Source organism: Macadamia integrifolia, chromosome 2 (assembly GCF_013358625.1).
Source record: "Macadamia integrifolia cultivar HAES 741 chromosome 2, SCU_Mint_v3, whole genome shotgun sequence".
Lineage (NCBI taxonomy): Eukaryota > Viridiplantae > Streptophyta > Magnoliopsida > Proteales > Proteaceae > Macadamia > Macadamia integrifolia.
Window position 1 is genome coordinate 40,984,409 of NC_056558.1, and position 16,553 is coordinate 41,000,961.

Below are 16,553 nucleotides of genomic sequence, written 5' to 3' on the forward strand. Positions count from 1 at the left end.
CACTAGCCACTAGCAGCAGGGTTGCCAGGACAGACGAAGCAAAGGAGGAAGAAGAGATAGGAAGAAGATGAAGCAAGGAGGAAGAAGAGAGAGAAAAAAAAAATAGACGCAGACAAAGAAGAAGCAAAGAAAAAAAAAGATGCAGACGAAGAAGCAGAGGAAGACGTGAGGGAAAAAAAACCAGCCACAGATGAAGAAGCAGAGGAAGAAGAGAGGGAAAAAAAAACCAGATGCAGACGAAGAAGCAGAAGACGAAAAAGAAGCAGAGGAAGAAGAGAGGAAAAAAAACACCAGATGCAAACGAAGAAGCAGAAGACGAAGAAGAAGCAGAGGAAGAAGAGGGAAAAAAAAAACCAGTCGCAACTCACAAACGAAGAAGCAGAAGACGAAGTAGGAAGGGGGGAAAAAAATCAATTGCAAACATATCTGAAGTCGAAACAGAGGAGGGAATGAGGGATTTCAGCCAATTCCAACTTCAATCTCAATCTCAATCGGTTGAATCAATGAATCCAGCGCAAGTTCTCTAGGTTGAGAGGCGTAGAGAACTTAATCGACAGAGAGACATACTTCATCGAGAGAGAGAAACAGTGGAGGGTTTTAAATTCTAACCCTTTCACGTTATATTTCCCCCCACCACCAAACCTTTTTTTTTTTGTCACTTAAGGGGGGGTGAAATGATTCCATGCATCTCATACCATTTAAAAACCTGTACTTCATCAAATGAAAAGTTTACAATTAGAATATAAAAAACAAATACTTAAGTGGAAAGAAAAAAAAACACAAGGCGTACGCCTTTCATACAAAGTCGTCCTAGGCGACACCTTTTTGACGCCTTAACACCAAAGGCGACCGCCTTTCCTACGTACACAATGGCGTCCCTCGCCCTGTCCCTAAAAAAAAGCCTGGACGCCAAGGCGTCGCCTAGGGGATGCCTTGAAAACTATATCGTGAACAGATCTCAAAGGGGGACAGACCAGTGGTACGGTTCTTAGAACTATTGTATACAAACTTAGCCTAGCTAAGGACTCGATCCCAACTGGTAAGGTGTTCTCCTATGAATTAACGCAATAAATTCTTTAAGCTCCTATTGACAACCTCGGTCTGGCCATCGGTCTGAGGGTGGAAAGCGGAGGAGAAACGGAGTTTCGTGCCCATCATCCGCCATCGAGTCCTCCAAAAATGACTGTTGAACCTAACATCCCTATCGGACACTATGGTGAGGGGCAACCCATGGTACTTGACAACCTCATTAAAGAAAAGTCTGGTTACTATGGATCATGGTTTTAAGTATCGGTGCGTATCGTGCTGTATCGGCCGATACGTATCCGTATCGGTAGGCATCGGCACGATACATACCAATACGCTACGGAGAATTTTGGGCCTCTTTTTGTGTATTGGCGTATCGTGCCGTACCGTATCGGTACCGATACATACGATACTCTACGATACGAACTTTTGAAAATCTGAAAATTCCCGAGAGTATCGGTACGTATCAAAGGTATCGTGCAGTATCGAGGTACGGTACGATACGGCTACTTAAGTGTGAATTTTTTGTTGTTTGAAACAAACACTTCACACTCTCACCAACAGTTTTCTATATTTTGCTTCTTTCTTCCCCTTTGATTCACACGCCTTTTTGGAGACTCAAATGGTAGATTGAAAGAAACATTGTGGAAGTGAATGGTTCAAAGAAGGAGAGAAACATAGTCCAAGAAGAACCTTGAAGGCTTGAACTTGAAAGTTGAAACATTTGAATAGTAAGTTCTTGAATCTTTACTCACTTTTTTCAACTTTAACCTAAGATTTTCAAGTTTTTTTTTTATAAATCTAAGGTTCATCATACTTAGAATCACATTTTGTGCATCATTATTACATGAAATCATTGGATTTATAAGGATTTACAAACTTTTTTCAAGAGAAAATGAGGGTTTCAATTTTTTTCAAATTTCTTAGATCTAGATCTACTCATGCTCAATGGTTAAAAATGTTTAGATTTTTTATATGTTATGTAAAAACAAGTGTTCTACAACTTCCATGGAAATTTTTGATTTTTCTCAAAAAAAAATATATTTTTAATTTTTTTATTCCGAAATTAATTTAAAAAGAAAAAAAGAAAAATCCCCAATTTTTTTTTTTTTTATAAAATTTAGTTCATTCAACTCTTAAAAATAATGTCATAACTTATAATTACTAAATACATGATTTCAAATGAAACCCACATTTTTTCCCCAAAAAAGTGAGGGTTTCAATTTTTTTTTATTTCTTAGATCTACTCAAATATATTGGTCCACACTTTGTTGATTTTTTATATGTTCTTTAAAAACATTTAATCTAACTTCTATAAAAAAAATTTAATTTTTTTACAATGAATGGGAGACCCACTACCATAAATATTTCGACTGGGGTAAATATTGTGCCTATATTCGACAAGTGCAGAATATCATCATAGTTGCTCCTATTGAAGAAGAAGGTCCTAGCAAAGGATTTAAACCACCACGACACTCTTCACGGCACTCATCACAGTGGCAATGGCAATGAGGAAAGAAAAAACTGTAAGAAACTCAAACCTCATCATTTTGAATATTTTCAACTCAATATATTTGTCTATCAATACGATACCCTCTACTTAAGTATTTATGCGTTCTACATGTTATATATAGTTTTTTTTAACTGTTTTTTTATGCAAAAGTGTATAAAAATGTGTTCCCTATCCATTTATGTGCGTATCGTTAGCGTATCTCCGATACGATACGATACCCTCCGATACGTATCTTAATTTTGACCGATCGATACGGCGACCGATACCGATACTTTAATCCTTGCTATGGATGGATGCATCAGAGGTCTTAGAGCATGGGATGAAATGGACCATCTTCGAGAAACAGTCTACAACCACATAAACTGAATCATGGCCTCTCGAAGTTTTTGGCAGACCAAACACGAAATCCATGCTAAGGTCTTGCCACGGGGCAAGGGAACGGGTAGGGGAGTGTATAAACCCGTATTCTGCTTTTGTTGTTTTCCAGTTTGGCATGTCCTACACCGACTCACAACTCTAGCAATATCCCTCTTCAGTCCTGGCCAAAAGAATCGGTCCTCAAAGAGGGTGATGGTCTTATCTCGACCGAAATGGCTAGCGACGCCCCAACATGCAATTCCTAGATCAGGAAATCTCGGGGTGAAGTCCTGGGAATGCATAACTTGCTCCCTTTACAAAGGAAGCCCTCCCTAAGTAGGTAGTCCGAGCGGTTGACCGGGTTACCTTCACTTAAGGAAGTGAACGGCTCACTAAAATCAAGACAGGTGGGGTATTGGTCTTTGACTCACTCAAACCCTACAACCTCTACACTCATTGCCTGGAGTAACACACTAGCCGGACTCCTAGCATTGGTGCAACTAAAGAACATGTTCACCTGGCTCAGTGCATCTGCAGCAGTATTCTCGACACCAGGTCTGTGCTTGAGTACAAAAGTGTACTCTTGGAGAAACTTAACCCCCTTGGCATGTCTCTGGTTAAGTTTCTTTTGGGCAGTCAGGTATCTCAGAGCCTGGTGGTCAGAGAATAACACGAATTCTTGCGATAAAAGGTAATGTCGGCAATAGCGTAATGATTGGACAACCGCATAGAATTCCTTGTTGTATGTGGAATATCATTTCCTAGCTTCATTAAGTTTCTCACTAAAATAGGCAACAGGGTGGCCCTCTTGTCCTAGGACACGACCTATTCCAATACCAGATGCATCGTAATTCACTTCGAAGACCTTAGAGAAATCCGGGAGGCGCAGGACTGGAGCTTCAGTCATAAGCTTTTTAATCTCATTAAAGGCCTTCGTAGCACTCTTAGTACATTGAAACTCCTTGTTCATGCAATCGGTGATAGGAGACATAATGGAACTAAACCGGTAGATGAACCTCCTATAGAAGGGGGCTAACCCATGAAAGCTTCGCACCTCATGGACATTAGTTGGCTTAGGCCACTCTACAATCGCTCGCACTTTCTCAGGGTCAGCAGATACTCCTTGGGCTGACACAACAAACCCTAAGAAGATGACTTGATCACTCATGAAGGTGCACTTCTTAAGGTTGACATAAGTTTTTCTTGTAAGAGCACATGAAAAACCTTCTGTAAGTGATCCAAGTGGGAAGACGGGGTCTTACTGTAGATAAAGATGTCATCAAAGTAAACCACTAAGAATTTTCCAATGAATGGTTGGAGCACTTGATTCGTTATCCTCATGAAAGTGCTAGGTGCATTTGACAAGCCAAAAGGCATGACTAACCACTCAAAAAGGCCATCCTTCGTCTTGAAGGCTATCTTCCGCTCATCTCCAGGCCTAACCCTAATTTGGTGGTACCCGCTCTTGAGATCAATCTTCGAAAAGATCGAAGAGTTGGCCATCATATCCAACATGTCATCAAGTCTAGGGATGGGGAACCTATATTTGACGGTGATCTTATTGATGGCCTTACTATCAACACACATACGCCAGGTGCCATCTTTCTTTGGCGTGAGCAAGACAGGTACAACACACTGGCTAAGGCTTTCCCTAATGAATCCCTTATGTAATAGTTCATCCACTTGCCGTTTGAGTTCGGCGTGCCCTTTGGGATTCATTCGGTAATGGGGTAAGTTCGGTAGAGAGGATCCTGGAACTAGGTCAATAGCGTGTTGGATGTCACGCATAGGCGGTAACTCATCAGGTAGTTCCTCAAGGAATAGCCTCTCAAATTTCCTTAACAAGGGTTGTACTTCTCTAGGAGCCTCAGTGAATAAGTATGACCTATCGGTATTACTCTGTATGGCAACTAGAGCATAAATCACCCCTGACTCTTGAAACTCTCCTTCAAATTGTTGTTGATTTAAAATGTTGAGTGTCTTGGTGGGGTTTTGTTTGGTGGTACTTCCTTTGTGTTCTGGAACCTTAACTTCCCTAGGGGCACTGGGGGTCAGTCTGATTTTCTTCTCTTTGAACTTAAAAACATAGGTGTTAGACTTTCCATAATTGGTGACATCCTGGTCATATAACCAGGGTTTACTTAGGATGATGTGGGCAACATCCATCTCTAAGACATCACACCACACTCGATCCTCATATCCTGCAAAGTGTAGGGGAACTAGACACCTCAGATTAACAGAGATGGTGGACTGATCTACCCAGGCAACCTTGTAAGGCTTGGGGTGGGGTTCAGGTTTGAGGCCCATTCGAGCAACAACACTCTTGGCGACCACATTTATGTAACTCCCGCTGTCCATGGCAACGCGGCAGTTCTTGCCCTGATGACATGTGTAAGTGATGAAAATATTAGTTCGCCACCAATCATCACTACTCCTAGGTTGTGAGACCATACATCGCATAATACCGAGCTTGAGGTCACCGGCCTCCTCGGTGTCCTCATCAGATATGGTCTCATCTGGTGTATGGTCCTCATACTCATGGTCCTGAAAACCCTCTTGGTCACCTTCTTTAGGAGTCTGCTCTCCCATATAAAGATTCCTATTGGGACACTCTCTGGAGAAGTGACCAAACCCACGACACTTGAAGCATTGTTGTTGTCTATTACTCTTGTGTGTTTTTCCCAAAATCCCTTTAAACCTGTTGTTAAATTGACGTTGTGGTGCAGCAGGGGGTTTTGGGAATCCAGCTGAGCCTTGGCGTGGTTTTCTAAATTGGGACTCCCAGCTTGGAAGCTCTTCCTCTGAGAATAAGTTCTCATGGAGGATTCCACCTCAAGGGCTATCCTGAAGGCCTGTGGAACGGCTCGCACTAGGTGGGGTGCTATACGAGACTGAATTTCGGAGTTGAGCCCGGTAAGGAATCTGGATAGTGTCTGCTCAACATCCTCCTGAATACGGCTTCTAATTTTCAATTCATTGAACTTGCTCATGTATTCGGCCATAGTCAATTTTTCTTGCTTCAGGGTATTCATTTCATTCAACAACTGGAGCCTATAAATGATAGGAAAAAATTCCCTCTTGAGCCTCTCTTGCATTTCTACCCAGGCAGTGATTGGCTCAAGTCCTAGGTAGTCCTCTTGGTACTCTAGGTCTGTCCAAAAGTCCTGGGCAGCTCCGACAAGCTTGAACTTAGCAAATCGGTAGCGGACTTCCTCTGGCATATCGTAAAAATTGAAGTACCTTTCCATCTGCTTAATCCAATCCAGAAGGATCCTAGCGTCGATCTAACCATCATAGGTAGGGGCATCTACCTTAATCATCCGTCTGACATCAAAGCCCCTATCATGATGCTCATAACCCTCATCATCTCCATATTGGATATGGTGTCTTGGCGGTGGTCCTCGACCCTTACCTCGACCTCTACCATGACCTAGGCCTTGGAAGTTATCCCTTATCTGGTCATAACCATTAGTGTGGTTATTCTCGTTCACTTCCTCAGGGTTAAGGCCACTGTCCCTAGGTTCAGTGCCAGTTGTATTACGGCCTTGCTGTCCATCAGGGTTTTGGGCATTTGTCTCGAGGGTAGCCAACTTATCGGTAAGGGTTTGGAGATGGGCAGCATGTGTTTCTTGTATAGCTTGGCTAGCTTGGAGGGTAGCTTGGATGGCTTTCATGAATTCAACCAACTACTCAGGTTGGGTGGGGGTGAAGGAAGGTCAGACATATTCTGGTATGATCTACCACTACGAGTGGACATAAGGAGATGGGCAGCCAAGGTATGGTTGCCACCAAAGGCTCAAGGTCTACTCAGAATCTCCAATTGAGACAGGTAATTAGCCCTCTCAATCTTGAGGTCAGAAATCTCCCTTTCAAGAATGTGCTTCTGGAGGGAATAGTGTCTAATGCTATTTGGTCCTGTAAACTTAATGAAGAAAAGGGTGTCTTCTACGGTAACGCTCTCATAGCTCAGACTCAATTACGGACAAGCTGTGACGGAGTCTAGACCTCAAAGGATAAGACATCTAAACACTGACAGTAGCCCCTAATCACTCTAAACCCAAGTAATACCATGCTCTGATACCAAGATGATGTAGAGGATTTCCTAGACAACTAGGGTCCCTACAAGAGTGACTCAATTAGGGTAAGACAAACTTAACGGGGGTCTTGGGATTAGATTGGGATTTAGATATGCTCAACAAAACAAGATTCAACATGTAATAAATAAAGATAAATCAACATGTAGCCTGGAGTAATATCAATCTAAGCGGAAAAACACATAAAAACTTACTTAAGCTTCAAGTGGGGACATGGGGAAGGGAACAAACGTCATGCGAATGTTAGGTTCAGAACAAATCAATCTAGACACCAAATAAGATATGCAAACAATCAATGTCCTCTAACAGCCAACTAAAATAGAAAATCAGCAAGGGTTTTGGAAGTATAACAGTGAAGAAAAGACTTAAAACAATAGGTAAAATAGGCATAAAAGAAGGGGCAGGGGCCGGTTTCAATGATAATGGGTTGCAAACATATAACAAGGGATTAATGGAGGTGGGGAGTTTAGTTTAATTACTTACCTGTCCAATGTCCAAACAGAGAAGAGAAGAAGAAGTCAAAGTCTACCGAGATTAAGTATTGCTGTCCAGATTGAATGATGTAGAAGAAAATCATCCGGAATTATTGCAGCTCTTGTTTGCTTGAAGGGAGAACAACATCTATTCACAATAGTACAGAAAACAAAGTGCCGTGGCCAGCCTTCGATTGCTTGAAGAAAAGGCAGCAGTATCCTTAACAGTAGTGCAGAGAAACAATGGTGCTTTGATCGATCCTTGGCTGCTTGAGGGAAGAGCACCTGTCTTCAACAATAATACCAGAAAAACAGAGAGGCTGCAATATTAAGACAGCCGAGAGAAAGAGGGAGAGGGGAAGAAAACCGAGAAAGTGAGGAACCGAGAGAGAGAAAAGAGAGAGATTAACAAGAGAGAGAGAATTAGAAAGGGAGATGGAAATTGTAGGGGGTTGAGGAGTTTTCCAATTTGGACAAACTTTTGAAGTTCTCATTCATTCATTCATTAACTCCATCGTGGCCTAGGCCATTACATAAATATAAAACTTTGTTACTAAAAATAAAAAATAACCAATTGGAAAGTAAATAAAGACTTCCTAAAAACTAACAACTAATAAAGTAGTTTCTTGATTAATTAAAAGACTAACAAGGAAAAGAATATTCTAAACGTAAGCTACTAAACTAACAACTAATGGGGCCCACAAGATTTGCTGAAATCTGGAAAGAGAGAGGGACTCAATCCAGCGCTGGAAAGGCTGGATCCAGCCTCCTTTTCCTCCTTCTCCTTTCTATTCTTCCAGCAACAAAGATAGCTGTTTCTTCTTCTTCTTCTTGCGTCTGTACACCGTGATGTCCCCATCACTCTCTTATTTATTTATTTATTTATTTTTTTACATCCCATATTTCAGTGCCATTTTAATATTTTTGAGTCTTATAACCATCTTATAGAATTTACCCTTCAGTTTTTTTTTTGGTTAAATACCCTTCAGTTTTAAAAGAACACTTTGATCACACAACACATTAGAAACTCCTATCCACTTCATCCACTCAACTTTAGTTTTATGAGCAACATCCTCTTCATCCTTTTAGTCTTTATTGATGAATGTACCTTAACTGAGCTCCCCAAGCCTTATCCCACTGGAGACATGAACCTATTATGTTCTCATTCATGAGCTTAAGAAACTTTCACGCTACTTTTTAATGTATTAACTGTCTTTGCAGGTTCTAACAGAGTATGTTGTACAAGATTTAAATATCAGCCCCAAACTTCCATTTGAAGACAACTCTTTTAATGTTATTACTAATGTGGTAAGTACATCTTTTTGAATCTGAAGTAATTGTTTTGATGTCACAAAATATGGTCATACAACATTTTCTGCATGCATTGAGATTTCTGTAGTTAATGGTGTCTAATCTTGCATTGCTTTTACTTTGCTCTTAAAATAATTTTTTGGGGGTGTTTGGTTTTATCATGACCGCTCTTCTACTAATTAACTTTGAAAAGTTACATTCAAAGTTTTGAAGAGGGAAATAAACAGAAAAAAAAATCACCATAAACACATTTGAAAGTTGTTCTATATTAACTTGAAATTTACAATTCATCCAAAAAAATTTGAAATTTACACAACAAAGTAAAAAAATGTATATCCTTACCGCAAAAGCTTATGTCAGTCAGTGGTTTATGTCAACTGAAAGTGAATGTAGAAGGCCATAAGTCTTAACATTGTCCAAGCTCTCATCATTCATTGTGTCGATGGTGGTAGTGTTTTGGGTATATTTTTAGTTAAGACTTGTTCAAAATCGTCATATCTAGAAATCACTTTCTCAATTATATTATGGATGGCAATGCCCTCTGTATGAATCTGTTGTGTGACTCATGTCTCGCAGGTTAGTGTTGATTATTTGACCAAGCCAATTGATATTTTCAAGGAGATGTGTCGGGTTCTTAAGCCTGGAGGTCTAGCCATAATGAGGTAAGGACTTGGTGCTTGCCCTACTAAAGTTCTTTGATTAGATATGGAAATTTTATAAGTTGTTAGAGTGACAAATTTCGTTTAAAAGTTATTTCTTGAAATTTCCGGTGGAATGACTGAATTTTGCTGAACTGCTTCACTACATGTACTAATACGTAGTTGAATAAAGTATTTCTGCCTTCATAAACTATTATAATAGATAGACAGACTTGTTTTCAGGATGTTTTATTCCTGTAACTCTTAGCTTAAATCGATGTTGTGATGTAGGAGGAAACCTAGAAACTAAGTTTTCGTACAAGAGTGACATTGCTATCCCATGGTTGACACATGCTTAAGGACTGTCTAACCTGGGCTGGCAGCAACATACATGAATGCATACAGGATTAGAAACAGTTTCTAATCGAAAAACAACAATAGAAATCTAATGACTCATGTATGCATGCAACTAAGAAAGAGACCTATTAGATGCTATAAGGATCAGAACCAGGCAGCAATTAGTCAAATAAATGTGCATGGTCATTCAAAATTCCTAAAATTTCAAGACTAATGAGTGACAATAGCAACCCTCATTCTTGTTAAAACAGCAACATTTTCAATGTGAGGAAGTTATAGCAACAACAGGAGACGGAAGATTAAAGGATAAGAGTATAAGTACCGATTAGGTTTATGGAGAATGCAAGTACCCCAGCCTTCTTACGCATGGCAGATTCTGCTCATGTTTATTGTGTAGCAGAAAATAAAAAAAAACAGCAGTACACAAAAAAGGGGGGGGGGCTGGAAAAAGGGAACCGAGAAAAAGATAAGGAGAATAGCAGAAGAAGAAGAAGAAATCAAGAAAGGGAAGGAGCAGAAATCAAGAAGGGATAGAAGAGGAGAGATGTATAGTCACGTTGAGGAGGAGGCAGTCCTTTTTCATTCATTTTTCATTCTTTGCAATAACTACTTACATTTTTGCCAAAGAGGCATTATAAGAAGGAAACAAATGGGAATGGGGTGGTTACAAAAGTAGTTACAACTACTTAAAGTAAAATAAAAAAGGGGAAAAAAGCCAACTCATTGGAGGGTGGGGAATGGAACAGTTTATCACATGAAGCAGTAACAAAAATAGTAATGAAGAGGAGCTGAAACAGAAATATAAATAAAAAAAATAAATCGAAACTGAACTAGAAATAGAAATCAGAAATCACTACTGCAGGTGGGGTCCACAGGGATGCACTCTCGGCTCTAGCTATATGGTAACCTCGGAACTCGTCATCGATCCACATAGAAGCAGTGAATGGTTGAGATCTATGACACCTCCTCTGGTATGCTCTGAATACACGATCAGTTGGTATGATGTCTTCATCATGATGTCTTACCATTACATGATATTCTGGAGAAATTAAAGGATCAAATGATAAACACTGCTTATTTTCATTTTGTGTTACGGCTCAAGTATCAAGCTGCCATTTTTGTACTATGATCACAGGCATCCAGCCTCACTTTTTTAATGAGTTTATATGTATCTCTCTTAGGTCAAATTGATATTATGTATTACTATTATACCATTTTTCAAAAGAAGCCTTGTAGGACTTGTGATACAGATCAAGCTAACTTGCAGAATTATTTTTCCTTTTCAAAATGCTTCTTTGGTAGACATTCGTTTACATTTTTGTGGCTGCACCTTCCTAAAGTAAGTATTTCAGTTTAACGGGACCATTGAAATTGAGGAATGGTCTAAGAATCTCAGAAAATACACAATGATATATTGAAGATCAAGTTTTTATTATTATTATAATTTTTTCTTTTTGGGTTGGCTGAAGTGATAAGCATTGTTTTACTGATTGAGCTCCCTATGTGTTGAATGTCTGGTGACTTTATCTATTTTTATGCCTAGCAGCTTTTCAAACCGTTGCTTTTTTACCAAAGCAATCTCTATATGGACATCAACTGGTGATACCGATCATGTTCTGCTTGTTGGATCCTATTTCCATTATGCTGGAGGCTTTGAACCTCCTCAGGTAATGCCTGAGAATTTTCTTTCAGTAACCTCATATTTGTGGTGTAGTTGTAACTTGTAACACATCCTTGCCTTTGATGATAATGTAATAGAGTCTAAAACGCTTAAAAACTCCATCACTTGATATTATTGTAGAGGTGGAATTGTTTAAGTTGTTTGAACTTTGAAGAACCATTTACCCACTGGTAATATCATAACATTTTGAATTATGCTGTCCGTTGGTGGCAGTTTCAGTTTTTTGAAGACCTCAATTAGTCATAGATCAAGAGGGTGGACCTTGGTGCAACGGAAAGGTTGCTCCATTGCGACCAAGTGTGGTCGCGGGTTTGAGTCAGGAAACAGCTTCACCGCGAAGCAGGGGTAAGGCTGCATACATTCTAACCCTCCCCAGATCCCACAGTGGCGGGATCCTCATGCACTGGTTATGTCCGTTTTTAGTCAGCCATAAATCTGTGTCTTATCTGTTGCACCATTTACTAAGTTTTTGTCAATCTGATTTCCGACATCTCTTATGGACCCATCGCTTGAAGCAGTCCTTTTTTCTCTAGACAAGGCATGTAGTTGCTTCAGACATTTCTGCATGGATTCATTCCTTCGAAATGTCGATTCTGTCCAAAATCTGACACTGTTGATCTTGACATTTCCTGGCCTGGTCTCAACTTCGTAAATAATGATCATAGGATTTATTAAACAAATGGTTCCATTGTCACTGAATCACCACCAAAATGTTGGTTTTTTTGTTGCTAGGGCATCTTCTTTTGTCTGGCTTACCATATAAAATGCAAATAATTCTTCCCTACTGCACCTGGACTGAACAGATATTATTTTTGAAATATATATATATATATATACTTGTTGGAATGCTAATTAATGGGGGAATCATTTAGATAAGTAGTTGATTGATGTATTTGCTTTTTCTCTTTCAGGCAGTGGATATATCTCCAAATCCTGGTCGTTCAGATCCAATGTATATTGTGTATTCTAGAAAAGTTGCTACTGCCTAGGCATATATGCTTAGTGCCTTCACATAATATGGAGAGAACTAGAGAAGTGTTGAGATAATGTAGAAAGGGGGGTCTTGGAAATTGGGTTATTCATTCTTTTTTGTTTTCCCTTCTTTTAACTACATTCAAATTATTTCAATATTTAGTGAAATGATTTTATTTATGATCTAGTGGGTACAAGTGCAAAACAGTTTCAATTAGATGGCAATAACATCTTGGAAATACTCTGTTCCATGTTCCACTTTCTTGTTGAAATGTTTAATCACTAATGGCTTAAAAGATGATTAGTTCTCCTGTCAGCTTAGTGTTTTCTTTGCTTAAAAAAAGGGATGTGCTTTTAATATTCATGGACATTTTAATAATTGAGGGAACATAGAATCTTCATATTATGATTATAAGCCCATTACAAATCTGATAATAACTGTGGTCCATCTCCATTATTTATTAGTTTATAAAAAAGAATAGGGTTCCTCCCTCATCTTTGAAGGTTGATCTGTTTGGATTAGGGCCAGGGTTTCAAAAATGGGGATCAGATCGGCTGAGTCCGAGTGGAATCACATGAGGCCAATCCCTGGCCGAACTACTTTCAAAAACTAGGGTTAGTAACTTAGTATATATATGGGTTGATTCTTACCCGTTCCTCAGCAGCCCATATTGGGATTGAAATCGGCCAGGGGATCCTGATACCGGGTATTAAAACCATGATTAGGACAGTGATAATCTGAGGTAGCTTATGTATTGTACATGAGGTTAAAAACACTGTCCTCTTGGGTCAATGTTATGGTCTCACATCAATCATATTGGGGCTGATCTCACATTGATTTCTTGAGGGAATTGATGTGGGTCGATATGATCTTGGGTTTCTTCACCTTGCCAATCGGTTTATGAGTTTGAGTTTTACAATATCAGTGATGTTAGAGTAGTCGATCTTTGGCCCAACTCACAAGTGGAAGAGGCAATCTGATGTCAAAGTGAGAGCCACTAGGAAAGAACTACCTGTCACTGGATAGAAACCTTGAAATAGAGTGAGAGCCATTAGGGAGTTATCTGTCACTAGACAGAAATCTTGAAACAAAGTGAGAGTCACTTAGAAAAGCCTACTTGATCCAGAGTGAGCCGTTGTAGATATTGAATTTGGAAGTGTGATAGTTTTTTCTTTTAACTGAGAAAGCAAAATATATAAATTAATAGGACTGCATTACATCTAAGTTTGAGTTAATATGGTTTATGGGGAGTGGGTAGTTATAGAAGTGACAACTAAATGTTTGACAAAATGCACCACCTCGATGTTAGGCATGAGCATAAACAAAATGGTAGGTAGTTCATTATAGACATGCAAAAAAAATAGGAATCACACTCCAAGGCCACAAGGTGGTGCTTGAATCCTTAAAGAAAGATTCAAAGTCTTCTTCGTCACTCCAAAGTTCATCAATCGTCTATCCTTCCCTGCAACTAGTTTTAGTCCAAATAGAAAAGCCCTTTTGCTTTTAATATGATTTCCTATCATTACATGATTTGTCATAAATGAGACGTATTTTCCTAGATACAAAATATAGATAGTTCATCCAAAAAGATTCATGTAACTAGTGGGTAATCCCATATCAGTCATATAATAGTTGATGGCATCGATTTCCAAAGGAATTGATATGAATTAATACGATTTTAGGTCCTTTTACGATGTAAATAATTCTCTCCACCTCCCAAAACCCCACCACCCCAAATGAAATTTGGAAACAATAACACGAAGGGGACAGAGAATCACCACAAGAACTTCCCCCAATGGGTCTTGGAATTTCAGTCACGGTTTCCTGACTAAAGATGAGTGCAAGGTACAAAGTGTGAATACGCCACTCTCTGCTCACGGGTACGAAGAAACTTCTAACTGGAAACTACCTAGAACAGCAGAGAACACAGGTCACTGCCGCACTGGTTCTTGGTTTCCCAAATGTCGGTGATGTTGACTATCTGATCGACCCAATATGCGCTTCAAAAAACACCTCTGATTGTGGAGCACCAGAATAAATCAATCTCCCAAGCTTATCCTATCTTAGTATTTAACTAAAGATGGAAGCCACACCAATCGAGGCAGAGGACAACTCAGACAAAAGGTACCAACCCAAGAATCAATACAGACCACAAGAATCAAGAATCATATTCTATTCAAATTAAGATTCACTTTTTTCACTCTCTCTCTCTCTCTCTGCTCTGCTCTGGCTTTCACGATGAGGGAGAAAGGAATGTGTTCACATGAAAAAAAGAAAAAAAGAAAAAAAGAAAGATCCTTGCATCAACTTGATCAATTCGAAGTTCAAAAATTTCCAAAACTACAGAGCACTAAAAGGGAAAATGATATGTACAATAGTTTAGAAGGAAAAGGAACACACAGAGAAAATCCTAAAGTGCGCAGAAGAAGGCAAATGGAGAGGGGAAATCCTAAGCCCAACCCTGTTTGTAACGGCGGAAGAGGTCTTCAGTCTGGGCATTCTTGAAGGCACTGCAACCGATGAGGTAGACCCAAATCAAAACGACGACGGTGATGATGAAGATGATGTTAGCCCTCCTCCATTCCTGCCTCAGGTTCCCCAACAGTCCTGCCTTGCAGGCGTTACAAGAGTAGCACAACTGCGACTGGTCGTTGCTCCACAAGTAGCAATCAGGGTCCGCACTTGGGTTCACTGCGTTTGTCCACACCGTTGGGTTCACGTAACCATAGCCACAGACCGTAGGAGGCTTGCAACATCCTGACTATTATATCAACAATCGAGAAATGCAAATGATGATAAAATCCCCAAAAAAACCGAGAAACAGTAAATAGATTCGAAAATGGGAATTGGGAATTGGGAATTGGGAAATACCTGGAGAGGGGAGATGTGAGCCATGAAGAATTGATCTGGGGTGATGTAGTCCTGGGAGAGCTTGGAGCAGACGTTGGACTGGGAAAGGCAAGTCCTAATCTTGGGCCAATTGTCGGAATTGGTGACATGATCTTGAAGCCAGGAAGAGAATCCGTAGAGTCGATACTCCTTGTATCCACGGCCAGGGACGGAGTAAGAGCCGTCGGGCTTGGTGACGACGAAGGCGAAGACGAGGAGGATGAGGAGAAGTGCGATGAGGATAGCCATACAGAATAGGTAGAAAGCAAGAAGTCCTTGCCTGTTCCAGTATGCTCCGACGAAACCCGCCAGTGAAACCATCAACATCAAGATACCCAGTAGAACCACCGGCCACCGGAATAGGTGGACACACTCGTTGTCTGGCTTTGATGCTAGCCAAATTCCGGCTCCGATTATGGGTATAGAGCTGAGGAGGGCAAAGAAGTTCACGATGGCCGTGATGTTGTTACTTACTGCCATGGCTCTGAAATCTAAGAAGCGATAGAGAGACACAGTGAGAGATAGAGAGAGAAAGAGAATTGGAGATCTGACAGAAGTGATGAACAAGTGAAGATGGTGGGTGGGAGTGAGTGAGGAGTGAGGACTTTGAGGGATTTCCTGCTTTCTACTTTCTAGTGGAGAGTATAAATTAGTAGAAGTGTACTGTAAACTGTAAAATGGGAACGCGTTCATGTGGTAATAATATAGAAAAAGAACTCTGCCGTGTGTTGCTTAAACGTGTTATTATGAGTTTATGACCATTCCATTCTTCACACAAAATGGCTGTTGGGCATGGGGCCCTCCACTATTATTGTAGTATTACATAATTGGGATAAAAGAATCCTGTCAATCTGGCTTTCTCTATATCCAAACACAGCTGTATCCATGCTTCTGGGCTATTTATACCTCTAAATTAACGGGTGTGAATAGGCATAAACTACAGAAGCAGAAGCAGTGTACTCTTCAAGTCGCAACTGACTGACAATTCTTTCTGAAAGAATTTTCACCAAAAGGGGGTTGGTTATATTTATCATAGTCCTCCAATCAATTATTTCTATTCAAAGTTATACTTAAGATAAGTCCTATATTATGCATGTCATTCCCATAGTTAGCAATTCGGCCGAATAATTCACGAATTATTCGGCCGAATCGAATTTTAAAGAATTTTATCAAAAATTCGGACCGAATCCGAATTAAAAATAAAATTCTTTAAAATTCGCGACTTTTTCAAAAATGAATAT

The 16,553-nt window shown here is 39.8% G+C and overlaps 2 protein-coding genes across 2 annotated transcripts in view; one reads left to right on the top strand and one right to left on the bottom strand.

Moving 5' to 3' along the window:
• The window catches only part of LOC122071968, a 20,254-nt gene extending 7,652 nt beyond the window's left edge, over window positions 1–12,602 (top strand). The window contains exons 5-8 of the mRNA XM_042636464.1: window positions 8,685–8,771; window positions 9,351–9,436; window positions 11,316–11,436; window positions 12,362–12,602. Coding sequence (XP_042492398.1) covers window positions 8,685–8,771; window positions 9,351–9,436; window positions 11,316–11,436; window positions 12,362–12,439 — 372 coding nt within the window. The 3' untranslated portion in view covers window positions 12,440–12,602. The remainder of the gene's footprint in view (window positions 1–8,684; window positions 8,772–9,350; window positions 9,437–11,315; window positions 11,437–12,361) is intronic.
• Window positions 12,603–14,721: 2,119 nt separating this feature from the next.
• Window positions 14,722–15,985, bottom strand: LOC122093247 (tetraspanin-2). Its single transcript, XM_042663536.1, has 2 exons — window positions 15,295–15,985; window positions 14,722–15,184 (listed from the first exon to the last, which is right to left on the bottom strand). Exons 1-2 carry the CDS (start codon window positions 15,790–15,792, stop codon window positions 14,873–14,875), a joined length of 810 nt encoding a protein of 269 aa, XP_042519470.1. The 5' UTR covers window positions 15,793–15,985; the 3' UTR covers window positions 14,722–14,872.
• Between the last annotated feature and the right edge of the window lie 568 nt (window positions 15,986–16,553).

Bases quoted from the DNA above. Each gene is read 5' to 3' on its own strand.
- LOC122093247 (XM_042663536.1), bottom strand. From the start codon at position 15,792: ATGGCAGTAAGTAACAACATCACGGCCATCGTGAACTTCTTTGCCCTC. The intron at 15,185-15,294 runs GTATTTCCCAAT...TTGATATAATAG, and splicing joins CTCACATCTCCCCTCTCCAG to TCAGGATGTTGCAAGCCTCC.